Source organism: Schistocerca piceifrons, chromosome 4 (genome assembly GCF_021461385.2).
Source record: "Schistocerca piceifrons isolate TAMUIC-IGC-003096 chromosome 4, iqSchPice1.1, whole genome shotgun sequence".
NCBI lineage: Eukaryota > Metazoa > Arthropoda > Insecta > Orthoptera > Acrididae > Schistocerca > Schistocerca piceifrons.
Genome location: NC_060141.1, coordinates 390,631,298 through 390,654,657, shown reverse-complemented (window position 1 = coordinate 390,654,657; position 23,360 = coordinate 390,631,298). Strand labels below are relative to the sequence as shown.

The window sequence follows — 23,360 nt, the reverse complement described above, 5'->3', positions numbered from 1 at the left end:
TATTGCCGGGATCATGTGGTGGGTCCACAGCAGAGCTTCTAGCCATTCACAGGCCCCTCCTTTTTGTTTCTCAGGCCTTCCTCCACAGTGTTTTAATTTGTTCAGACCCTGTGAGCAGCCTGCAGGCTATCAACCGATGCTACTGTCATCACCCTTTGGTCTCTGCTGTCCATGACCTGCTCTCTGCCCTTGAGCATGCCGCTGTTCAGTCGTCTTCCTCCCAAGTCATGTGGGCATCCCAGGGAATGAACTGGCTGATCGTTTGGCTAGAGAAGCAGATATTTACCCCCATTTCCTTTCATGATTCCAGCTGCCGATATGCAGATCTACGCCAAATCTCTCTCTGCCCAAGAGTGGAATGCCCGTCTGGAGCACTACTGCTCATAGTAATAAACTCCGCATGATCAAGGAGTCTACTGCAGTTTGTTGCTCTTCCTTCTGCTCCTCTTGGAAGGAGTCCACTGTTTTTTGCCGTTTACACACTGATCATACCCGGCTCACCCATTGTTTCCTTCTGTGTAACAACCCACCCCCACAATGTAGTTGTGGAGCCAGACTGATGATGTCTCACATATGGGTGGAATGTCCCCATCTTTTGGCCCTTCGTGATAAGTATAGTCATCTCGATTCCTTAAATTGATTATTAACAAACGAACCATGGATGGTTGAACTGGTCTTCGGTTTCCTCCGTGAAAGTGGTTTTTATTTTCAGATATAAGGTTCTCCTTTAGTCTTAGAGCAGGAGCAGATTGGTTGTGGTTGGGACTTATTTTACAGTCTTCTTGATCTGTGACCCCATGACCGCCCCCCCCCCCCCCCCTTTTTTTTTTTTTTTTTTTTACAATTTTTAGGTAGATAGTGCTACATTGTGAAGGGGATACCTAAAATGAAACCCATTATGTTCTCTCATTAGTCATGCTTTGTGTTGAATTGTACTATATATTAGGAGATCGTCTAACATGAAACAGTACTAAACTTTGGCATTAAACTTCCCAATACAGTCCGGGCAAAATATTGGTACAAATAAGAACCATTATTGGCTAACATATGTGCGACGGCAGATATATTGCAACTAGCTTATGTGTATCTGTCCTTTTGATTGGAGGTCTTGGGGAACAATGGCTGTTCACTATTGTAAGAAACTGAAACACCTACAGCATACCTGCTTTACACAGACTAACTGTAAGTACGGTGTCAGGTCGCCAACCAGTTTGAATTGGCAGTGGATGGTTGGAGTGCTGACACCACAGTCACAGATAGTCTGCGTAACCCAGTTACGTTGGCCACTGATACAATGTATATAGGGCACGCATTCAGTGTCAACTGTGGCCCGAAGACGGCACATTTAAGTGCCGAAACTGATAGCTACACAATAAATAAGACCATAAGGATGGTGGTAGGTGTTTCATTTTCTTACAATATTGCAACTAGGTCAGTACCTCCAATGATTACTGTATTACAGTGGTCAAATTTGTTCTTTGTAAAGTGTGGCAAAATGTCAGTTAGGACTACTTCAGTACTGTGATTGAATTCACACCACAGAGATGTAAAGAAGTATTAGTGTATCACACAAACACAATGTTGTTGATATAGGTTTTGGTTGCTTTAAATAAGAGTTGGTACTTCATTTGATCTCCTAATATGTTCTGACCAGACAGTACTGCATCTTAGCATTTTATAAGTTTTCCTCATTAGCATTTCAATACATTATGGTGTACTTTCTGTAAAATTTAAGCACAAGATTATCATGATAGCAGGTTTTAGTCATCTTCTCAATGTGTTGTGCCATTCTTAAATTCTTGTTGCTTTTTCCATGTGAGAATGCTATGAGATTTTTGTTACAGTTCTAGGTAGAGTTGCCAGATTCTGACTTTTTAATGAATTGAACTGTTTTCTCTCCCAGTGTCTTTTCCTCCATTAATTTTTTAACAGACATGAATAATTCTCCATTTTTGTATTTGAGTCTATTACAAGTTATATTTTATGGAATGAATATAATCTTAAAACTTAAACTCTTGAAAATCGCCTTTGTTATAGTTTCTTCAGTTATGAGTTAGCTGTAAATGGTAGCTAAAACACTAGAAAGTCTGACTTAAGTGTACTAGAGACAAGTAAACAAATTCGACTACTGAATTTTAAAATTCAGCCGAGAAGGAAAGACAACTTTTTTGGTATCAAAGCAGAACAACTCCTAAATAGATTGTCAATTCTGTTATAGAAAACGTAACTGACGACCTTGATTGTTTTTATAGCGGTATGCTTCAGTATTTGCAAAAGGCGAAAAGGTATGATATGACAGATGACAGCCCCTATGCATCCCTTGCAGCATTTTCTCTGTAGGAAGGGATACAGTTAAAGACTTTGAAAAGGCTGCAGAACTGTTTCACATCAGTAAAGATATTTGCTCAGATGGCCTGTGTTGGGAGTTCAGCAGTCAGTGATTTTATCTTAGCAGCAGTGTGGACAAAGATGATGTTTATATTACAGACTGGCTTAAATTATTTTCTTCAGTACCTGAGCAAAGTGTGTCGAATGTTTCCAAAGCGATAGGATTTTTGTTCAGTATCCCTGGTTCCGATGCCTTTGTGGAGTCAATCATTTTATTCGTGGAGAATAAGTGGTGTTACACAAAAAACAAATTTATTCAAGGCTGAACTCCAGGTGACACTGAACTACGAAAGCATGCTCTGTTCAGAAATGTTTAAATTTGTAAAGAGTGATATTCAGTTATTAAAAAGTGCTGGATGTTCAGAGAAATACAATTAGAATCCATGTGAATCTGATTGATTAGCCTCTGAAAATGATAAATTTTTACTTTTGTGTTCTTTAGAGCATTATTAATATTTTGAGCACTCTATTAATTATATAGAAGGGCTATATAACAGGGTTGCCACAGGTTTTGTAAATCGGGGAATTTCAGGAAATTTCAAACACTTCAGGGAAGTCAGGGATATTTGAAAAAAGAAAAAACTGGAAGAATCTCATTTCTGTCTCAGTAGATGAAATGATTTGTTTACTGAGATGTGCAGCTGAGTACGTTCGCCGTTTCCCTACTCCATCATTACTACTGCTTGTCCCCTTCCTGTCACTCCCCTCAGTTTGCACCCAGTGCTGCCACCACTTCTTGCCACTAGCGCAGGAGCTGCCAATGAGAGGCAGGGAGCTGTTTTAGTGTAACGACACAAGTTTTGTATAAATGATTTTCTTTTGACATATGACCATGTGCAGACTTTGTCACCTACGTCAGTTACAACACACTTCAAAATTATTTAAATCCTTTTTAAATTGTCTCTGAATGGTTCTTGAACGAAACTGTAAAACATCATCATTTGAGTCGTATGCACAGAATTTCGTCACTCAGTCCAATTTGTTTGTGCAAACCTTTTCAATTTAGATGTCGTTTTGTTTCTTCTCAGAAATTATATTAATGCAAGTTATCTGATTCAACAAATATTAGAACCACATTGAATAAACTTTCCAGATTCAAACTCGCGATGAACGTTGTCAAAATTAATAATCAATTCATTCACATAATTCTTCATAAATAAATTCTCGGAACACGTATTTGAACTTTAGCAGTATCCACTAGTTTATTATCTTCCTACATATAGACGTGAACCTGAGCCTTGACAAGATAGGACTGAACATTTACAACATGATTAAACTTTCTATGACATCATTGTTGTAGAAACGTTACAAATTATTATTTTTCCAGTTTTTAGAAGCACGACGCAACAACTCGGTTTCAGGATCTTCCGTTGCTCTTTGGCTGTCAACCCGCGACGTATAGTGGCCAGCAATTTTCTCTATGGTCCCGGCAGTGAAGATGCTGTCTCTGTTCGTTGCACCGCCCTCTCCGTACATGAAACATAAAAAAATTAAATACAAAACTTTAGACAATTCACAACAATTACAAAGATTACAAAAAATACATAAACAAACCACTAAATTAAATTTATATTCACCTGCAAACTGGGCTGACACTGGTGGATGGGTGACACTTCAATTTCGCGTCCCACTACACTGTGAGGAGTGGTTTCTTTAGATCTTATTCTCAGAGACTGTAGATGCAGCAGCCGGAGACGGTGGTCATATGCACACGAGTTGCGTCTGAGTGATTGTGTGTATGTGTGTGTGCTCTTGTTTTCTGTGGCTGAAAATTTAGTTGTGAGAGTGTGAGTGTCTTTTCTACATGCCTGTCATGCAGCTCAGCAAACATCTTTACAGTGCATTGCTACCATCCTCATTATTATTGATTCCCAGAGTATTTGAACAAGTTATCGATTGCATGGATTGATCACCATTGTCTCATTTCATCAACATGCTGTCTGTGGCTCACGAATAGCTGGCAACATGAGTGGATTTCCGCAACGGGCCAAAACTGCGGGCCGTTTTTGCAGGTATCTGTAATGGACTGAGACTGCTAATCTGAAGCCTTTCTTCTCCCACTAATGTGCAGGCTCTGCCTGTCGGATCTAGTCTCACTGATCTGCCCGCAGGCCAGGCCTGTTTTTGTGTGGCGGAATGCAGTGAATTTTCATGATTTATCCATGAACCTGGGACTGTGGTACTCCTCAGCAAGCCAGAAGCCATGGGCGATGGATTTCAGGGATTGCAACAGTCTCAACGCAATTACATTGTGGCATTTTATAGACATTTTATTTGTTCTAGTACATTTTGGCACTTCAAAAGTAGTTTAATAGATATAACACAGTGGGTAATAACCAGCAATAACGAGCATAGTAGAACCGACATTTTATTGGTAGTCACCTACCGTGTTAGTTTACACAATTCTTTCCCACCTTATACACGTCTTTCAAGAGGACTACTTTTTTCTGAGGTTATTTCTTAAATCAGTAAAGGTATTTTAAATCTGTCTTGTGACTCCAAGGAAACACATATTTTTGTTTAGTTTTGTTGAAATAAAATACATTAAGTGGTCTTAATGAAACACATATACAATTTGGATTGCTTTCTCCATCTAAAAACAGTTCATTACAAAAGATGTTGATGTTAGTACTTAAGATGTTTGCTCACATCAGGAAACACCTTCTGCTTGCCAGGTTTTTTTTTTTTTTTTTTTTTTTTTTTTTTTTTTTTTTTTCTCCCTGTTTGAACTATTGTTTCTTGTGCAATAGATGCAAAGACAGATTATCAGCTGACATCTTAACTTACCCTTGAGATCTCAAAATTTGTCAGGGAAAAGTGCTGAAACTTGTCTGGAAATCAGAGAAATATCAGGGAATTTCACTTGGGGAAACTTGTGGCAGCCCTGTATAACTTTGTGTGTTCTAATGTATGTGTATTTTAGCTTTGAAAATATTGTTGTTAACAAATAACTAGCCATTTCTTCTTTTTATTTCACAAAATATGGTAACTCTAGCCCCAGGTTCATGGTACTGTTGTCATTGTACCCACCCCAACCCCATCCCCTCTTTTCCCCCACATGGAAATGTTAGAATACGATTGGCTTTATCCCGTGCTACATGAAAATGTATTTCAATTAGAAAACTAATTGAAGATGCAGCAAAAGATTTAATGATATTGTGAATATCGCTGTTTTATCTGTGAAATGCCAACATAAACATTTACGATGTACCTCTAACCTCTTCCTTACATCTGACATTTCTCCAGGTAATTTTTTTTCCATTAAATACATACATCATTTACTTCCCATTGTGTTGGACCCACACGCGGGAGGAACAGATCGAAATCCCTGACCAGTTATCTAGATTGAAGATTACCTAGGTTTACCCAAACTGATAATGGTTTCTTTGAAAAGGAGAAGATTGGTTTCCTTCGCCACTCTTAATTCATCCAAGTTTTGAATTTTGCCTCTAATGGCCTTATTCTTGATGAGATGTTAAATCCTAATCTTCCATTTCCTTCCACCAACCCTGCCTTCCTCATGATGACAAGAGTTTCTCCAAATCTCTGAAAACCGGATATTCAGCTGTGCTTTATAATATGAGTTACGGTTGTATATGCTCCTTGTATTCCTCAGTTATAGATAATAAGAGTTAAATAAGTATCCATTTTATTTGGTATCTGCTAAAAAAAGAAGAAGGAAAAAAAAAAAAGAGGAACTTCGACGCCTACTGTTATGCAGGAATTGTGTTGCAGCTTACCGTGTCTAATAATTGAATCATTTTGCTACATTACCAATTTTTAAATCATTTAATAGTCATATTTTGATTAGCTCTTTGTAATGAAATAATCCACTTATGAAACACAGGGAACTGCTTGCTGACTTGTCAACCCCTGACATTGAGGGCATTTATGAAACACAAGTTCCACTTGAGTTTCGGGCACTTGTACGCCTAGGATGTGTGTGCTCTGTAGAACGAAATGAAGCACGCCGTCTTGCTGTGCAGGGAGATGCTTCAGATACTTTTTCTTTGACACAGCTGCAGTTTCGAACTCTTGCACATCAACCTTATTTGGAAGGCTCAAGTAAGTCATTCACAAAGTATTAAATATTCTAATTCTGCATTTTTTAAAAAGCAAAATTGAAATTTTATTTACATTGAATATGTTATTTGTGCAATTTGTCTTAAAGTTATGATCCATTTTACTGAAGACACTCAATAATATTATTATTGTTATCCTGCGTATCATTGCCACCATGAAGACAATTATTCAGCACTCATCTTACCATGATTTTTAAGATAGATAAAAAAAATCCTCTCCTGGTAAATAATACACTTAAGACTGGAAAGTTTCCTGAGATCATTATCCCAATTTATAAGAAAGAGGATTAAAAAAGAACTGAAAGTTACCGTCCAATATTCCTCGTACCCATAATAGCAAGGTAAGAGAACATATCAACAAAAGTGATCAATTGTTGAAAATATAATTGGATGGATAAAAAAAAATATAATCAACAAGTGGTGACAGTAGAAAACACATACAAAAGTTATGGAAACGTGCAATCTTTCAGAGCCAATGGCACCTTCTTCTATTAGAAGAAAGATGACGGAAAAAAACTGATGAGGCTTAGTTAATGGGAAAAGTTACGGAAAGTTGTCCAAAACCCCGGGTCATGGGAGACTTACTGGACGGGATGAGAAGGAAGGACTGATTGTTGGGGGCTGCTAGCACCTGCCAATTGCTGATCAGTACTTACCTTTACGAGATGAAATGTTAGTATTGTCATTGAACACACATATCCATTGCTTTTGGAACTATTAGCTCCTTTCTTAGAGAGAAGAGGAGGATAGGTTGAGGGAGGTTAAAAAGGAATGGCAAGTCACTTGGACCCCAGGATAGAGGGATCCTGAAATTTTATTTACATTTATAAGTGTTAAAATTTCTCCATTGTGTTTGATTGTAATAACTGCATCATATGCAAAAAGAACTGTTTCCAATTCTTTGGTATATGATGGCAGATCATTGATGTATATTATAAGAGCAAGAGCGAATTAACTATCAATCCCTGTGGTTCACGTGCAGGACTATTCTCAATCCTGAAGATGCTGTTTTGTCATATATGGTCCATAGATTTCCTGATTCTACAGTGCATCCTTTTAGTTTGATACGATGAAAACCAGTTACTAGCAGTATCTCTGATACCTTTAATCTATGAGATTCTCTGGGAGAATAATGTGAACTGTCCAATAAAATGCTTTAAAAATCGCAGTGATGGTATTTTGTCACTTATGTTTTGTGTACTTGAAAAAAACACATGTTCTGATACCCTAACAGAGACTAAATATCTTATTTTTGGTGATAAGTGTGTTACGGTTCTTGTGCAAATGACATGTTCCAGTACCTTTGGGGAGAAGGTAAGCAGTGACACTAGTTGATAATTACTATCCACCTTACTGCTTCTCTTGTAAAGATCTCTCCAGCTGCTTCGGAGACTAGAATTAACTCGTAGTAAGTCTTGCCATCCATAAGAGGCAATTAAAAGTAGTCCTATACCTTGCCAAGCTTTCACGTTGACAACTTGACTATTATCAGGACAACCAACAGTGTTAGCCCACATCACGACCTCTTCTTCAACCTTTTTCCTATTTGGGGTTTGACCTCCTCTGTTCTATATTCCGCATAATTGCAGACCGATGGGGAAGGAAGCCTTACATGGTGCATAATCTATCTACCGTATGCTGTGACCCCACGCACCTGCTGTTGGAGTGGATTTATGTTTGCATCCAAAATCCAGCAAAGTAGCCAGTTCGTTGTGTGGAATAATCACGCTCCCAGCAGCTGTAGCCCCTTTACAACACAGGGATTGCAATGCTGGTGCCTGAGCAGTGAACTCTCCATGCCCGTCAAGTTGTAAAAGCCTGGGGCACCAGGATTCCAGACAGTTGCTACTATGCAAGGTAACCTTTTCCACAGCAGTATAACATGCATGGGGAGAGTCTCCAATCAGGACACGTGGCATCAGTGCTGGCAATTTGCAAGGAAACGCAGCAAACGTACCTGTACTCGTGGCCATGCCAGTGCAGTCATCTCACCAGGTAGGAAACAAGATTTTAGTGCAGAGACGTACATCATCATAGCATTTCCATCTTTGGCCACACCACAGGATGAGAGTCAGGCAAGAAGAAATGGAGGTAGACAGTTCGCCCAGTTCTTGATGTGCCCCAGAATCGATTGTGAATCTTTTACAACAACAAGAACCTTTGTTTTTAGTTGATGACATTGAGGATAAGGTTGGAGAAGTTGCTGATAAGGTTGGAGAAGTTGCTGCAATAGAGAAAATAGAAGTGGAATGCTGTTGATCAAAACTATAAATGTTAACTAATCACAAGCACTTCCGGCTTTTGACAAGCTTAGGGATATACCAGTTACTGTCTCCCCTCATAGCTGAATTGACATGATTCAGGCTCCCATCTTCCATTGGCATCTAATGCTATAAAGAGCGAAGAAAAACACGCAAAGAAAGAACAGTGCAGAGCATATTTCGTTTGTCACATTCAGAGTGGACCTAAGGATAATAGGATAAACACTGGAGCTTTTATCCTAATCTTTGATGGAAAAGCTTTACCTGAGAAAGTTTAGGTCTTGGTGTATAGGTATCGTGCAAAACTCTTCTTTCCTCACCAATGAGATACTTTAGCACATGTCCTCTCACTGTACTAATGAACCTACCTGTGGATCATGTGTAAGGACAACTCATGAGAGCATACCTGACAAGACAACCCCTAGATGTCTAAACCACCCTAGATGCCAACCTCCTTATTCACTGACATACCCAGTTTTCAAGAGAGAAAATAAAATTCAGAATATAAAACCCTGGACTGCGTGTCAAATCGAAGTACTAATATAAGTTTGAACAACACTCATTTGACATAACATCATAATTTGCAAACATTGTGACTAAACCACACTTAGCATGATGGTGGGGTGGTCTCAAACACCTACTCAAATCCCTAGGCATATTTCAAAAAATGTTTTTCAGTTGAGAGAGAGGACGTCAACTTTCTCAACCACAAAAGTCGCAGCACCAGTGGTAACCACCCCACCAGCACAGGTGTAGACACCTTGTTCTCCCTAGTAATCACCAGGGAAAAGTACACCTGCCAAGGTGCTCCCCCTTCAGGGGAAGTGTAGTATAATTCTAATAGAAACCAAAACCTGTCCGGAACAAAAAATAAAACTCAAAAGTGAAACTAAGTTTTGCTGTTCCCGTCGATTCGACCCACCTTCCTCCCATCCATCCCCTCCCCCAACCCCGAGGTCAAGCCTCTTAATGCCGATGTAGACGCACACATTCGTGTGAAGCATAAATCAACAGCAAATTAATTTGTTTCCCATTGCTGCTTTTTTCAGATCCCAATCTTATATCCTCCAATGGAATTGTAATGGCTGTCATCATTGTGTGGTCAGATTCCATCAACTTATGGCTACTTACTCTTCAGTTGATGTGGCAATTCAGGAGACATGGCTCTCAGAAACCCAACTCCCTAATGTTAAAAATTGCAAATTGTGTTGTCAAAATCTCATTAATACCAATCTGGTGGAAGCATCATGTTCATATGTTCTGACATTTTCACTTAGCAGGTGCCTCTAAATGCTGCCTTACAAGCTGTGTCAGTCTATTTACTCCTATCAGGTAGGGCACTATCTACTGACAGAAAGACACATACCACATCACAGGCTGGTAGAGCTAATGGAACAGTTACCTCCATTCCCCCTTCTACTGATGCACAATCCTCTATAGGGCAGTTAAAACACATCTAGCAATAGCCAAGCAACAGCAGGTAATTTTAGCATGAGAAGTATACCTGCTTAACAGTGGAGATGCAACACATTTCAGTGTGAACTATGGAACATACTCAGCCATAGACTTCACAGTCTGTAACCCAAGCATCTCACCCTTGATCCAGTAGAACACCCATGTAGAGATGGGCAAAGTCGTTCATCCTTGGGAACTAGTTCACTGCTGATCATTCTTTTTTGGGAACCGTTCATTTTTACTCGTTCACCATTCATTTGTGCTTGGTATATGGTTCTTATGAAAAACTGAAAACTAGTAGTGTAGGTGACTGAAGGATGGAGGGCACCAAGAGGGGTCACTTGCCTCCCTCCTGCAGTATAGAGTTTTTATCCATTACAGAATTCTTACACACTTTTAGAAGTAATTTCTGTGATCCTGCAGAACCTCTCGTTTAGCCAACTGTAGCATTGTGTGGCTGATCGCAGGGGAATAACATAGGGTGGTGCACGGAAAACCAGCCCCGAGTACAGACTGCTCACCAATTACGGACGATGTGTTGCCCATTACGAATAGATACAACAAATAGACTAACATGTAATAATTAGGCTGTGAAGAAATAACAAGCTAATGCAAGCAACAATTGCGAAACAATCGATGACAATGTGTAGAGAGCTGGAGAAAAGAACACGAAAATCTCACGCGACGCGCATGGGCTATAGCTCATGTAGTCTTGTAAACCTGTTGGTGGCTGTTTCCCAACTTAATAGACCACAAGGGTCTTGTATAAAATTCTTCGTTTCAACTTCCACTACATAGCTATGCCACGTTGTAAACAATAATCGTTTACACCCTATATATACGTCACGTTTCCTCTGAGTTCGTAGGCGAAGTAGAGACTTTATGGAAGCATAAAATAACATGTGGTTTTCTCATCATACTTGTGTCACACGCTTAGTAAAAATTAGGTTTTTATGTTGCACTATTAAAGTTAATGCAGCAATAATATTAATAATTAAGTTTGCAGTAATAAAGTTTTTTGGTTTGAAAGCTCTTTCTGAACAGATGTTTTTGAGATAATAAGTAAATACGATTTTATGGTAATCTATGTCTTTTCAAATAAATGGAGAGGCACCGCTTTTCCTACTGAGGCAAAATGACACCCCCCTCCCCCCAAGAAACCAAACTAGCAGGTTATGCAAATTGCAAACAACCAAACTTAAAAATAATTAGAGCCTTCCTAAATGTAATGCTTTGTATATGAAAGATACATGAAAATCGTTTTATGTGAATTTTCTTACACTAAAAATTAAGCAAATTATTGAAAGCTAGTTGCTAAATCTAGTCGATGAAACCAAAAAATATATGAATAACAAAAAAAAAAAAACTTGCCTTGTTATAAGTATGTCTTCTGCTGTTCATCGATATAATGAAGTGAGCTGATATGCCCTTTTGTTACCTGAAAAGACGTACCTATTAGATACAACATAATTTTTACGTAACTATAAAATAATTTTTGATTACCGGTCATGGACACTGAATAGCCAGAACCAAGTGCAAGAACAGTTTGGAACACATGTAAAATGGGCGAGCGCTGTAAACGAAACGAACAACTGGATACTGAACTAACTAGGAGCAGTCGGCAGTGGAACTGAGACAGGTGGTCATGCGCAGAACGACGAGTGCAGGAGAGGGAGACCGAGGCTGGAACGAGAACTGCCTAAGTGACTGCCGCGACCGAAGTGAACTAGTGAAGTATGAACCGATCGTTCCTCGTTCCCGGGAACTATAAGTAGACCGCCGCGACCGAAGTGAACTATGAACCGATCGTTCCTTGGAATTCATTCCTCGGTCCTTTCGTTCATCTTGGTGAACCGTTCCTTTGCACCCGTTCGTTCGCAAACTACCCATCTCTACACCCATGACGACTTTCCTATCACTGTCTTTTTCTCAAACCACCGACCAATGGGATACAAAAACTTTGGCCACCTTGGAAAGCCAATTGGCAACCTTTCACCTCCAAAACAACTTTTGAGGCCAGTCAAGAGAAGGATATCGAAGGAATTATTCTGTTGATGCAATTATAAATGCTGCTAAAGCAATGAAGCCCTATTCTTCAGGCCCTCCCACCTGAAACCTGTGCCATAGTGGTTCGAAGAAGTGGCCTCAGTTATCAGCACACATAGATGGATGCTTCAACAAGACAAATGCTATACTTCTATGGAACATTTAACAGCATTTTTTAGTGAAGGAACTGTTTTTAAAAGAAAACAGGAGTGTTAGGAACAGTAGGTATAGTCTTTGAAGGCCCACACCCCATCCTGAGAGGTGTGGACTAAGCATTTGCAGCCACCATCTGCCCACAGTAGTTCCTGGCATCTCCCTCAGCCATTGATCATATTTGATGAGATGATGATGTCGTCGTTGTCTTCAGTCTGAAGACTGGTTTGATGCAGCTCTCAGTGCTAATCTATCCAGCGCAAGTCTCTTCATCTCCGAGTAACCACTACGCTCTACATACTTCTGAATCTGCTTACTGTATTCATCTCTTTGTCTTCCTGTACGATCCCCCCCCTTGCCCAATACTTCCTTCTAATACTAAATTGGTGATCCCTTGATGTCTCAGAATGTGTTCTACCAATTGATCCCTTCATCTGGTCAGGTTGCTCCCCAGTTCTATTCATTACCTCCTCGTAAGTTACCTGAGCTACCCATTCAGTCCTCAGCATTCTTCTCTAGCACCACATTCAAAAGCTTCTATTCTCTTCTTGTCTAAACTGTTTATCGTCCATGTTTCACTTCCAAACATGGCTACACCCCATACAAATACGTTCAGAAGAGACTTCCTGACATTTAAATCTATACTTGATGTTAACAAATCTTTTCTTCAGAAACACTTTTCACAAATACTCTGTGTAAATTATATGAAAGAACAGTGAATTGACAACTGTTGGTATCCAGAAGACAGAGGACATTTCTATCAATTTCAAAGCAGCTCTTGCACATTGCTAATGCCCAGTCACTGTGTTCTTTGATCTGCAGAAGACATACAGCACCACCTGGCACTATCACATCCTGCTTGCACTGCATGGGTGGGCTTTCAGGGATTGCTTACCCATCTTTATGCAGAATTTCCTATCCCTCTGACTGTTAAAGGTCCTGACAAGTTCAGTCCTCTGCGACCAATATGTACAGGAAAATGGAGTCCCTTAGGGATCACTTTTGAGTGTAATCCTCTACACCATTACAGTCGATGGTGTAATGACCACCCTGGGACCCATGGTCTCATTGTTACTATTTGCGGATGGCTATTGCTTGTGTTACCATTCTACATCTTTGCGCACATCAGAGAGACGACTTCAGGGAACCATATAGGAAATACAAAATTGGGGCCTAAATAGTGGACATCATTTTTCTCTATGAAAATTCATCATGGGTTGACTAAGAACTATGCATTCTCAACCACAATTACACTTATGTAACGAGTTACATGAATTCATTGACAAAATAAAATTTTTAGGGCTTTCCTACCACACGTACACCACCTAAGGCAAATTGAATGAGGATACTTAAGACCCTCAGACCTCTCAGCAGCACCTCCTGCAAAGCATACTGCACCATTCTTTTGTGATTCTACAAAGCTTTTGGACTGTGCATTTGTTACTTGTATATCAGCAGCATCATCCATACTAAACTTGTTAGACTCTGTCCACCACAGTGGTGTTTGATTTGCAATGTACAAGCTCCATAGACATTCTCCTGAGGAGGACAATGCAGTTACTGCCTTTCAGATGTGCTTGCTATCTATCAGATCTCCACCCATTCATAGTGTTAGTCGAGTCTGTTCCAAAACCAACAGATCACACTTTTCAAATGTCCCCGTAACAGGTAGACCAATTGGGTCTCTGTTGGAGGCCCTTTCTGTAAGGACCTCCACTTCCTCCCTCTTATCTATGTACATAGGGTTCCCTCTCAGTGCAACTCACCCTTCCCACCCCTCTGCCCCTGCCCATATTGTATACCCAGTCCTGTGGACCTCTTCCATGTCCCTAAAGGAAATACAGATCCCGGCATTCTCAGATATCAGTAATGTTCAGTTCTGCACAGCTACCCCAATCCTGACTGCATCTACACAGATGAATTGAAAGTCAGTGATATTGTTTGTTATGATTTTGCATACACAAGTGAACACAAAAAATATTCTCTGTTGTGTGCATGCACTGTATACACTGTGGAGCCATATACTGGGCTTTGCAACATATCCAAAATCTCACAACAAAGGACTTCTTGATTTGTAGTGACTCCCTGAGCCACTTACAAGGAAAATATTGGTGATACCCCAGAAATGTTTTGGTTGCTAACACCCAACACCTATTAATTGGTCTGCACAGCTTTGGAACAACCACATCATTCATCTTTCACCAAGCCACTTGTTCGTATCAGGAAATGAACTCGCTCACAAATTAACTAAAAATGCAACCACAGCAAAAAACCGTGAACTCGGATTAACCGGGCACAGATCTGTGCTTGCAACTGAGGCATCAGATTTTGAAAACCTCGGATATGGAATGGTACGCTGCCACAACCCTCAACAAGCTGAGAGCAATCAAGGGAGCCACCAAGGCATCTATCCAAACTCTGGGAAAGATGATTCATACTGTGCCAACTGTGTATCGGCCAGACCAGACATACCCACGAGTTCCTTTTATATTAGGAGTTGCAGTTGTGGTAGTTCTCTAAGAATAGCCCATATTCTCACAATGTGTTCCCTGATTGATAATCCGAGACAAGCCATGAACCTGTTTACCTTGCTATCACAGGTACTTGCAGACAATGGGATAGCAGCTTAAAGAGGTGTGTGTTTCATGAGGAAAAGCAAATATTATAACAACAGTTAATATATCTCAGTGTTCGTCAGATAGGTACAGAGGGCGCATCTCTCGCTACGACATGCCTCTACCTGGTTTCTCCACATGCATCATCATGCATTTTAAAATTTTATGTACATGTTTTATTTTATTTACTGCTTAAACTAATGAGCTGTCTAAACTATACAAATCTTCATTTTCTCATCACATGTTAGTCATCTGATTACCTTTCTTGGTGTGTGCTTTAGTGATGTTGGTAGGCACGGATACAGAGGGTGTGCTTTCCGCCTCAGATAGCTGCTGTGGGAAGCGTCCAGCTGCAGCTGCTTTCACATCAGCATTTGTTCCCCATGACTAGCTACAGTTTCTAGCTGCCTGGATCTTATGTCACTGTTAACCATTTACTTAACCTCTTAATGCTCAGTGTTGAGAATTTGCATCATACAAATGCTGTGCTAATAACTGGAAGGTTAACTGTTTCTGAATGACAATACCAGTAGTCGCTGATCCTTCATGAAGCTACCAGTGCTTCTGACAAGTGCTGCAGTCTCCAGAGTGTTTCAGATTCCTCTAAAGCACCACTATTTTTGATTTTTATATTTTGTCTAGAAATTTATTCAGGCATTAAGGGGTTAAGTTACTGTCCCACAAATTTTTAACCACAACAACAAAGTTAAGAATCCTGGAGCTGACCATTCTCCTTTTCTCATTTTACATGAATTCTAGTGGTATGAGGGGCTGATAACCAGGACTTTTAATACATTTAAACTCCTAATTATCATCATCATCACCATCATCATCATCTTGTAAAGATGTCTGACAAACCACATTTCAGTCTACATGGAAATAACTTTGCGATAGCATGGTATTATCGTATGTGACTGCATACACTAGATACGTGTGAACAGCAGCTTAGTAATCTAATTGAGATATTGTCAACTTTGTGAGATTTTGGTTTATGAGGAGCTAATTACATTCTTAATTTCCTTGGCAGAGCATTGCAATTTGGCTGTATGTACATCACATTGGCATTGTTTGTTGTGTGTATTCCATTGCGTTATTCCTTGAACTGTATGCACTTACCTCCTGAGATAATTCCAGGAAATGGTTATTAAATATGTGGGTACCTGACACCTGTTCCTCATTATTTGTCTGTTTCCTTTAACAACAATTTGTTTAGCAGAGTAGTTGACCAACCGCTGAATTGATATGTTCTTAATAGAATAGTTTCTAATGGGAGGGACCCTCCATACTATATAGTCTCTATAAAGAAACTTCTAAAGAAGCAGTGGCCACTGCACAATAGGCATAAAATACAGCATTGGGCTATAATTAGGGCAATGCTGAATAAAAGATTATTGGCTGTAACAGTGGCAATGTGTAAAGCCTTTAATGATAATTATCTTATTGAAAGACCTCCTACAAAGCTCCACGAAATTCTTGTGTTATGAAAAGTTTGTCACTGGCAGGCACTCACTGATGCCGCAGGAACTGAAATTGAGGGCGGCAAAGTATTGCCACAGTTTAATTCTCACACCACTGCAGAGATGAGTGATATGTATGCTGTTGCTAATACTGAACAACGCTTCAGAGCCCAATGGAATCTCTAAAATTCTATACCGAATTTGCGGCTAAGTTAATCTCACTTGGAACTGTAATATACTGTATATACCTTGAACAAAAATTTGCATCCTGTCACTGAAAAAAAATACACATCTGCTGTTCAGCATCCTTGGCATCTGTCTGTTGTAAAATCTTATAACATATTATAAGCTCAAATATAATGCGTTATCTTGAATGGAATGACCTTGTGGATCCAAAAACATCAATCTTGTAAAACGCTACTTACACTTTCCTCTACATCCTAACACTGATGGATCAAGGTAGACAGGAGGACAGAATATTTCTTGACTTCTGAGCAGTATTTGAGTCAGTATCACACCTATGTTTATTACCAAAGGTATGGTTGTATGGGGTATCAAGTGAAATATGTATTTTGGCTGAAGGAATTCTTGATAAGGAGGATGCATTATGTTCTATAGAAGGTCATTGACAGGTGTAGAAGTAACTTCAGTTGAGACCCAGATAAAGGTATTGGAATTCTTGCTATTCATGTTTTATATTAATAACCTTGGAGAAAATATTAATAGTAATCTTAGACTTTTTGGAGATGGTGCTCTTATCTGTAATTAAAAAAGCTGCACAAATATTCAGTAAGATTTTGATAAGATTTCACAATGTGGTGCAAAAATTGACATGTTCAGAAATGTAAAATTGTGCACTTAAACCAAAAAACTATAGTAACTTATGACCACACCATCAACGAGTCCCAGCTGGAACCAGTCAATCCAGACAAATACCAGAATATAACAGGTTGGTGGTATATGAAGTGGGGTGATCACATCTACTCAATCACATGCTGTCTTTGGTTCATTGGTAGGATAGTAGGAAAATACAGTCAGGAAATTGCCTACAAAACGCTCACGCGGCATATCCTAGAATATTGTCAAGTTTATGAGGCCAGTACCAAGTGGGAGTAACAGGTGACATTGAATGTGTACGAAGAAGAGCAGTGTGAATGGTCACAGGTTTCTTTGGCCAATGAGAGAAATCACTGGTGTGCTGAGACAACAGAAATACCAGGCACCTTAACATAGACACAGCCTATCCCATCAAAACCTAATTAGAAAGTTTCAAGAGGCAGCTTTATATGAAGAATCTAGGAACGCACTATAACCCTTTATGTAATACTCCAATCAGGATTGCTAAGTCAATATCAGACTGTTCACAACCTGCACTCGAGGCATTTAAGCACCCTTTATGTAATACTCCAATCAGGATTGCTAAGATAATATCAGACTGTTCACAACCTGCACTCGAGGCATTTAAGCAGTCATTCTTCTCCATGCATGAAGGGAGAAGGAAGCAGCTCTCATAACTGGTACAATGGTAAGCACACTCTGCCGTGCACTTCAGTGGTTTACTGAGTATAGATGTACATTTAATATGAAATCTCCACTACTTCTCTGTTGTAACCATTTCATATAATTTCCGTTTCCTTGTTCATGACATTTTGATTCTTCTGCAAGCCAGTTCTTTTTATCTCTTTATTAGTGCAGCCATTAAGGATTAATAGAAGTCACCTCTAAATTCATTAAATGTAAAATTTACATTTGTCATATTTTACACATCCCTCCGCCACTTCCTCTAACATTGCTTTGTAATTGTTCATTGTTTATTAATTAGTTTTAACTGTTTCCTGTGACACCACTTTCTGTGGTGTATGATTTGCTGTGCTTCATGGCCAGATGTAAATTTATTTCATTAACTTTTCATATATAAATGTGTTTTCTACTAGTTTACTTTTTTCATGTATAGTTCTGGTTGGAGTGTTAGTGTAAGTGTTACACAGCATTTCCAAATCATTTCTTTTATCTCAATGTATCAGAAAATAAATATTAATAGTTGGCATAGACTGTCATTCGCTTTGGCTGACAGGTGGCATGATAATAGTTGACTTTTTCTAAAAATATTTGAAAATTTTCCAGTGAGTAGGTATATATTGCTGTAATTACAAATGATTTTTCTGTTATCAGCATTTGGGATGCACATACTTCCAATTGTTGATCTAAGCATGTCTTTTATGTACAGGAATGATCATTGTTGTTATATAATATGCTGAAGCACTACATTATGTTTACTAGGCCCTTATATTGATACATAAGACTGCTATACTTGTTACAGGTGGGTCGATGAGAAGGATATTTCTGTACCAAACTCGAGCACCACAGGGTCCACGAGCAATGTTTGGACTTTTCCTAACACCAGTTAATCGGGCTTTAATTTTTGTTTTGGACACTGTAAGAACCAACAACATGCCTGCCATGGGTCGACTTTATGAGACTGCACGCGCAGAAAAGTGAGTTCCCTTCTGCCCTTCTTTTTATGTCAGTATGTTCATGTTACTATATAGTTATAAGTTGTAAATTTACAGGAATTTTTGAGTGATATTGTTTATGAACGGTATAGTTTGCTAAAACAGCATATGAAAAGTGCCTCTCCGGCTTAATCATTTTTAGCAGCAGATGTGGTGGTGGTGGTGGTGGTGTTCTTCTTCAGTCTAAAGACTAGTTTGATGCAGCTCTCCATACTACTCTATCCTGTGGAAGCCTCTTCATCTCCAAATAACTACTGCAACCTACATACTTCTAAATCTCCTTCCTATATTCATCTCTTGGTCTCCCTCTACAAATTTTACCCCCAATGCTTCCCTCCAGTACTAAATTCATGATCCCTTGATGTCTCAGAACGTGACCTATCAGCTGATCCCTCCTTTTAATCAAGTTGCTCAACAAATTTCTTTTCTCCCCAATTCTCTTCAGTTCCTCCTCATTAGTTATGCAATCTACCCATCTAATCTTCAGCATTCTTCTGTCCACCGCATTTCAAAAGTGTCTATTCTCTTCTTGTCTAGGCTGTTTATCATCCTTGTTTCACTTCCATATAGGGCTACACTCCAGACAAATACTTTAAGAGAAGACTTCCTTTCATCTTAACAGATATCTCTTATTCACAAACACTTTTCTTTCCATTGCTAGTCTACATTTTATATCCTCTTTGCTTTGGCCATAATTAGTTACTTTGCTGCCGAAATAGCAAAACTCATCTGCTACTTCAAGTGCGGTGTTTCCCCCCAATCGAATTTCCTCACCATCGCCTTATTTAATTCGACTACGTTCCATTATCCTTGTTTTGATTTTGTTGATGTTCATCTTATATGGTTCATTGTGTGGGTTCCTGTAGTCATGTCCTAGTTCATGAACCACGGGCAACATACGAGTGGCCAAGTAAGTGGTCCCGACAGTCGGGATACCAGTCACTTTGGAATAAGGCTGGGCATCTCGGACATATTCTGAGTCGTGGTCACCTTTGTGCTCATATGGCAAAGACTACCAAATCCACCGGTTAGTCCCTCAACCATTAGGGGTAAAACCCAATGGGACTCGGGGCAAGTAAGGCTAGCAACCTGCTTCCCCGGTACTTTAAATATGATGCTGGCAACAATCAGAGCAAAATGCCTCGGACCTTTGGAGGTGACGGAGTCCCACCTCTAACTGACAAACCAGGGACTCCTAAGATACAACGTGGCAAACAAATGGTAATGAGATGGGGAGCTATTAATATCAATGGGGGCTACTCTGGGAAGAAGGTAGAGCTGGCAGAGGCTGCAAGTAAGATGGGGCTGGACGTCTTAGCTGTTAGTGACATTCAGGTAAGGGGTGAGAAAGAAGAGGAAGTGGGAGAATACAAGGTCTACCTGTCAGGAGTCAAAGCAGGAATAGCACAATGGGGTGTAGGGCTTTACATCAGGAAAGAAATGGAACCCAGCGTAGTTGCAATAAGGTATGTAAACGAACGACTGATGTGGATAGATTTGACAGTGTCTAGCAAGAAAATTAGGATTGTGTCAGTATATTCGCATTGTGAAGGGACAGATCAAGATAAGATGGATAGTTTTTATGAGGCACTCAGTGATGTAGTTGTTAGAGTAAAGGACAAGGACAGTGTTCTGCTCATGGGTGATTTTAACGCCAGGATTGGAAATCGAACAGAAGGGTATGAAAAGGTTATGAGTAAATTTGGAGAGGATATGGAGGCCAACAGGAACGGGAAACAACTCTCGGATTTCTGTGCCAGTATGGGCTTGGTAATCACAAACTCCTTTTTTAAACATAAGAACATTCACCGGTATACTTGGGAAGGCAGGGGAACCAGATCTGTCATCGACTATATAATAATAGATCAGGAATTCAGGAAGGCTGTGAGGGACACACGTGTATTCAGGGGATTCTTTGATGACACTGATCATTATTTAATCTGCTGTGAAATTGGGATTGTGAGGCCGAAAGTGCAGGAGGTCAGGTCCATATGTAGGAGGATAAGAGTGGAAAACTTCAGGATAAGGAAATCAGGCACAAGTACATAACAGCGATCTCAGAAAGGTACCAGTTAGTTGAATGTAGTCAACTACAGTCATTGGAAAAGGAATGAACAAGGTACAGGGACACAGTACTAGAAGTGGCTAAAGAATGTCTTGGAACAGTAGTGTGTAAAAGTAGGATGAAGCAAACAGCTTGGTGGAATGACACAATCAAGGCAGCCTGTAAAAGGAAAAAGAAGGTGTATCAAAAATGGGTACATACTAGAACTCAGGTAGACAGAGAAAGTTATGTTGAAGGAAGAAACAAAACCAAACAGATAATTGCAGCATCCAAGAAGAAATCTTGGGAAGACTTTGGAAACAGGTTGGAGACTATGGGTCAAGCTGCTGGAAAACCATTCTGGAGTGTAATTAGCAGTCTCCGAAAGGGAGGTAAGAAGGAAATGACAAGTATTTTGGACAGGTCAGGAAAACTGCTGGTGAATCCTATGGATGCCTTGGGCAGATGGAGGGAATATTTTGAAGAGTTGCTCAATGTACGTGAAAATACGATCAGTAATGTTTCAGATTTCGAGGTAGAATGGGATAGGAATGATGATGGAAATAGGATCACATTTGAGGAAGTGGAGAAAATTGTCAATAGATTGCAGTGCAATAAAGCACCTGGGGTGGATGAAATTAAGTCGGAACTCATCAAATACAGTGGAATGTCAGGTCTTAAATGGCTACATAGAATAATTGAAATGGCCTGGGAGTCGGGACAGGTTCCATCAGACTGGACAAAAGCAGTAATCACACCAGTCTTTAAACATGGAAACAGAAAAGATTGTAACAACTACAGAGGTATCTCTTTAATCAGCGTTGTGGATAAAATCTTCTCAGGTATTGTTGAAAGGAAAGTGCGAGTATTAGTTGAGGACCAGTTGGATGAAAATCAGTGTGGGTTTAGGCCTCTTAGAGGTTGTCAGGACCAGATCTTTAGCTTACGGCAAATAATGGAGAAGTGTTATGAGTGGAACAGGGAATTGTGTCTATGCTTTATAGATCTAGAAAAGGCATATGACCGGGTTCCTAGGAGGAAGTTATTGTCTGTTCTACGAGATTATGGAATGGGAGGCAAACTTTTGCAAGCAATTAAAGGTCTTTACACGGATAGTCAGGCAGCAGTTAGAGTTGACGGTAAATTGAGTTCATGGTTCAGAGTAGTTTCAGGGGTAAGATAAGGCTGCAACCTGTCTCCACTGTTGTTCATATTATTTATGGATCATATGTTGAAAACAATAGACTGGCTGGGTGAGATTAAGATATGTGAACACAAAATAAGCAGTCTTGCATATGCGGATGACTTAGTTGTGATGGTAGATTCGATTGAAAGTTTGTAAAGTAATATTCCAGAGCTAGATCAGGAATGTAAGGACTATGGTATGAAGATTAGCATCTCCAAAACGAAAGTAATGTCAGTGGGAAAGAAATATAAGCGGATTGAGTGCCAAATAGGAGGAACAAAGTTAGAACAGGTGGACGGTTTCAAGTACTTAGGATGCATATTCTCACAGGATGGCAACATAGTGAAAGAACTGGAAGCGAGGTGTAGCAAAGCTAATGCAGTGAGCGCTCAGCTACGATCTACTCTCTTCTGCAAGAAGGAAGTCAGTACCAAGACTAAGTTATCTGTGCACCGTTCAATCTTTCGACCAACTTTGTTGTATGGGAGCGAAAGCTGGGTGGTTTCAGGTTACCTTATCAACAAGGTTGAGGTTACGGATATGAAAATAGCTAGGATGATTGCAGGTACTAGTAGATGGGAACAATGGCAGGAGGGTGTCCACAAAGAAAAACTAGGAATGAACTCTATAGATGTAGCAGTCAGGGGGAACAGGCTTAGATGGTGGGGTCATGTTACACGCATGGGAGAAGCAAGGTTACCCAAGAGACTCATGGGTTCAGCAGTAGAGGGTAGGAGTCGGGGCAGACCAAGGAGAAGGTACCTGGATTCGGTTAAGAATGATTTTGAAGTAATAGGTTTAACATCAGAGGAGGCACCAATGTTAGCACTGAATAGGGGATCATGGAGGAATTTTATAAGGGGGCTATGCTCCAGACTGAACGCTGAAAGGCATAATCAGTCTTAAATGATGATGATGATGATGGTCATCTTATATACTCTTTTCAACTGCTCTTCCAAGTTCTTTGCGGTCTCTGGCAGAATTACATTGTCATTGGCAAACCTCAACGTTGGTCGTATTTTTTTGTTTTATTAACCGCAAAATCGATTTTCGGTCCCTTAGTGACCATCCTCAGTGCTGTAATATACAATTTAAATTGGTAGGCACTGGTGTCAACAAGCTTAGAGCGATCACATAAACTTTATGAGTTTATGTGATCG

General features: G+C 39.8%; 1 protein-coding gene across 1 annotated transcript in view; it reads left to right on the top strand.

Annotated features, from left to right (window-relative positions):
* Nucleotides 1-23,360, top strand: part of LOC124794912 (DNA polymerase epsilon catalytic subunit 1) — a 306,938-nt gene that overhangs the window by 148,407 nt on the left and 135,171 nt on the right. The window contains exons 22-23 of the mRNA XM_047258614.1: nt 6,236-6,453; nt 18,778-18,952. Coding sequence (XP_047114570.1) covers nt 6,236-6,453; nt 18,778-18,952 — 393 coding nt within the window. The remainder of the gene's footprint in view (nt 1-6,235; nt 6,454-18,777; nt 18,953-23,360) is intronic.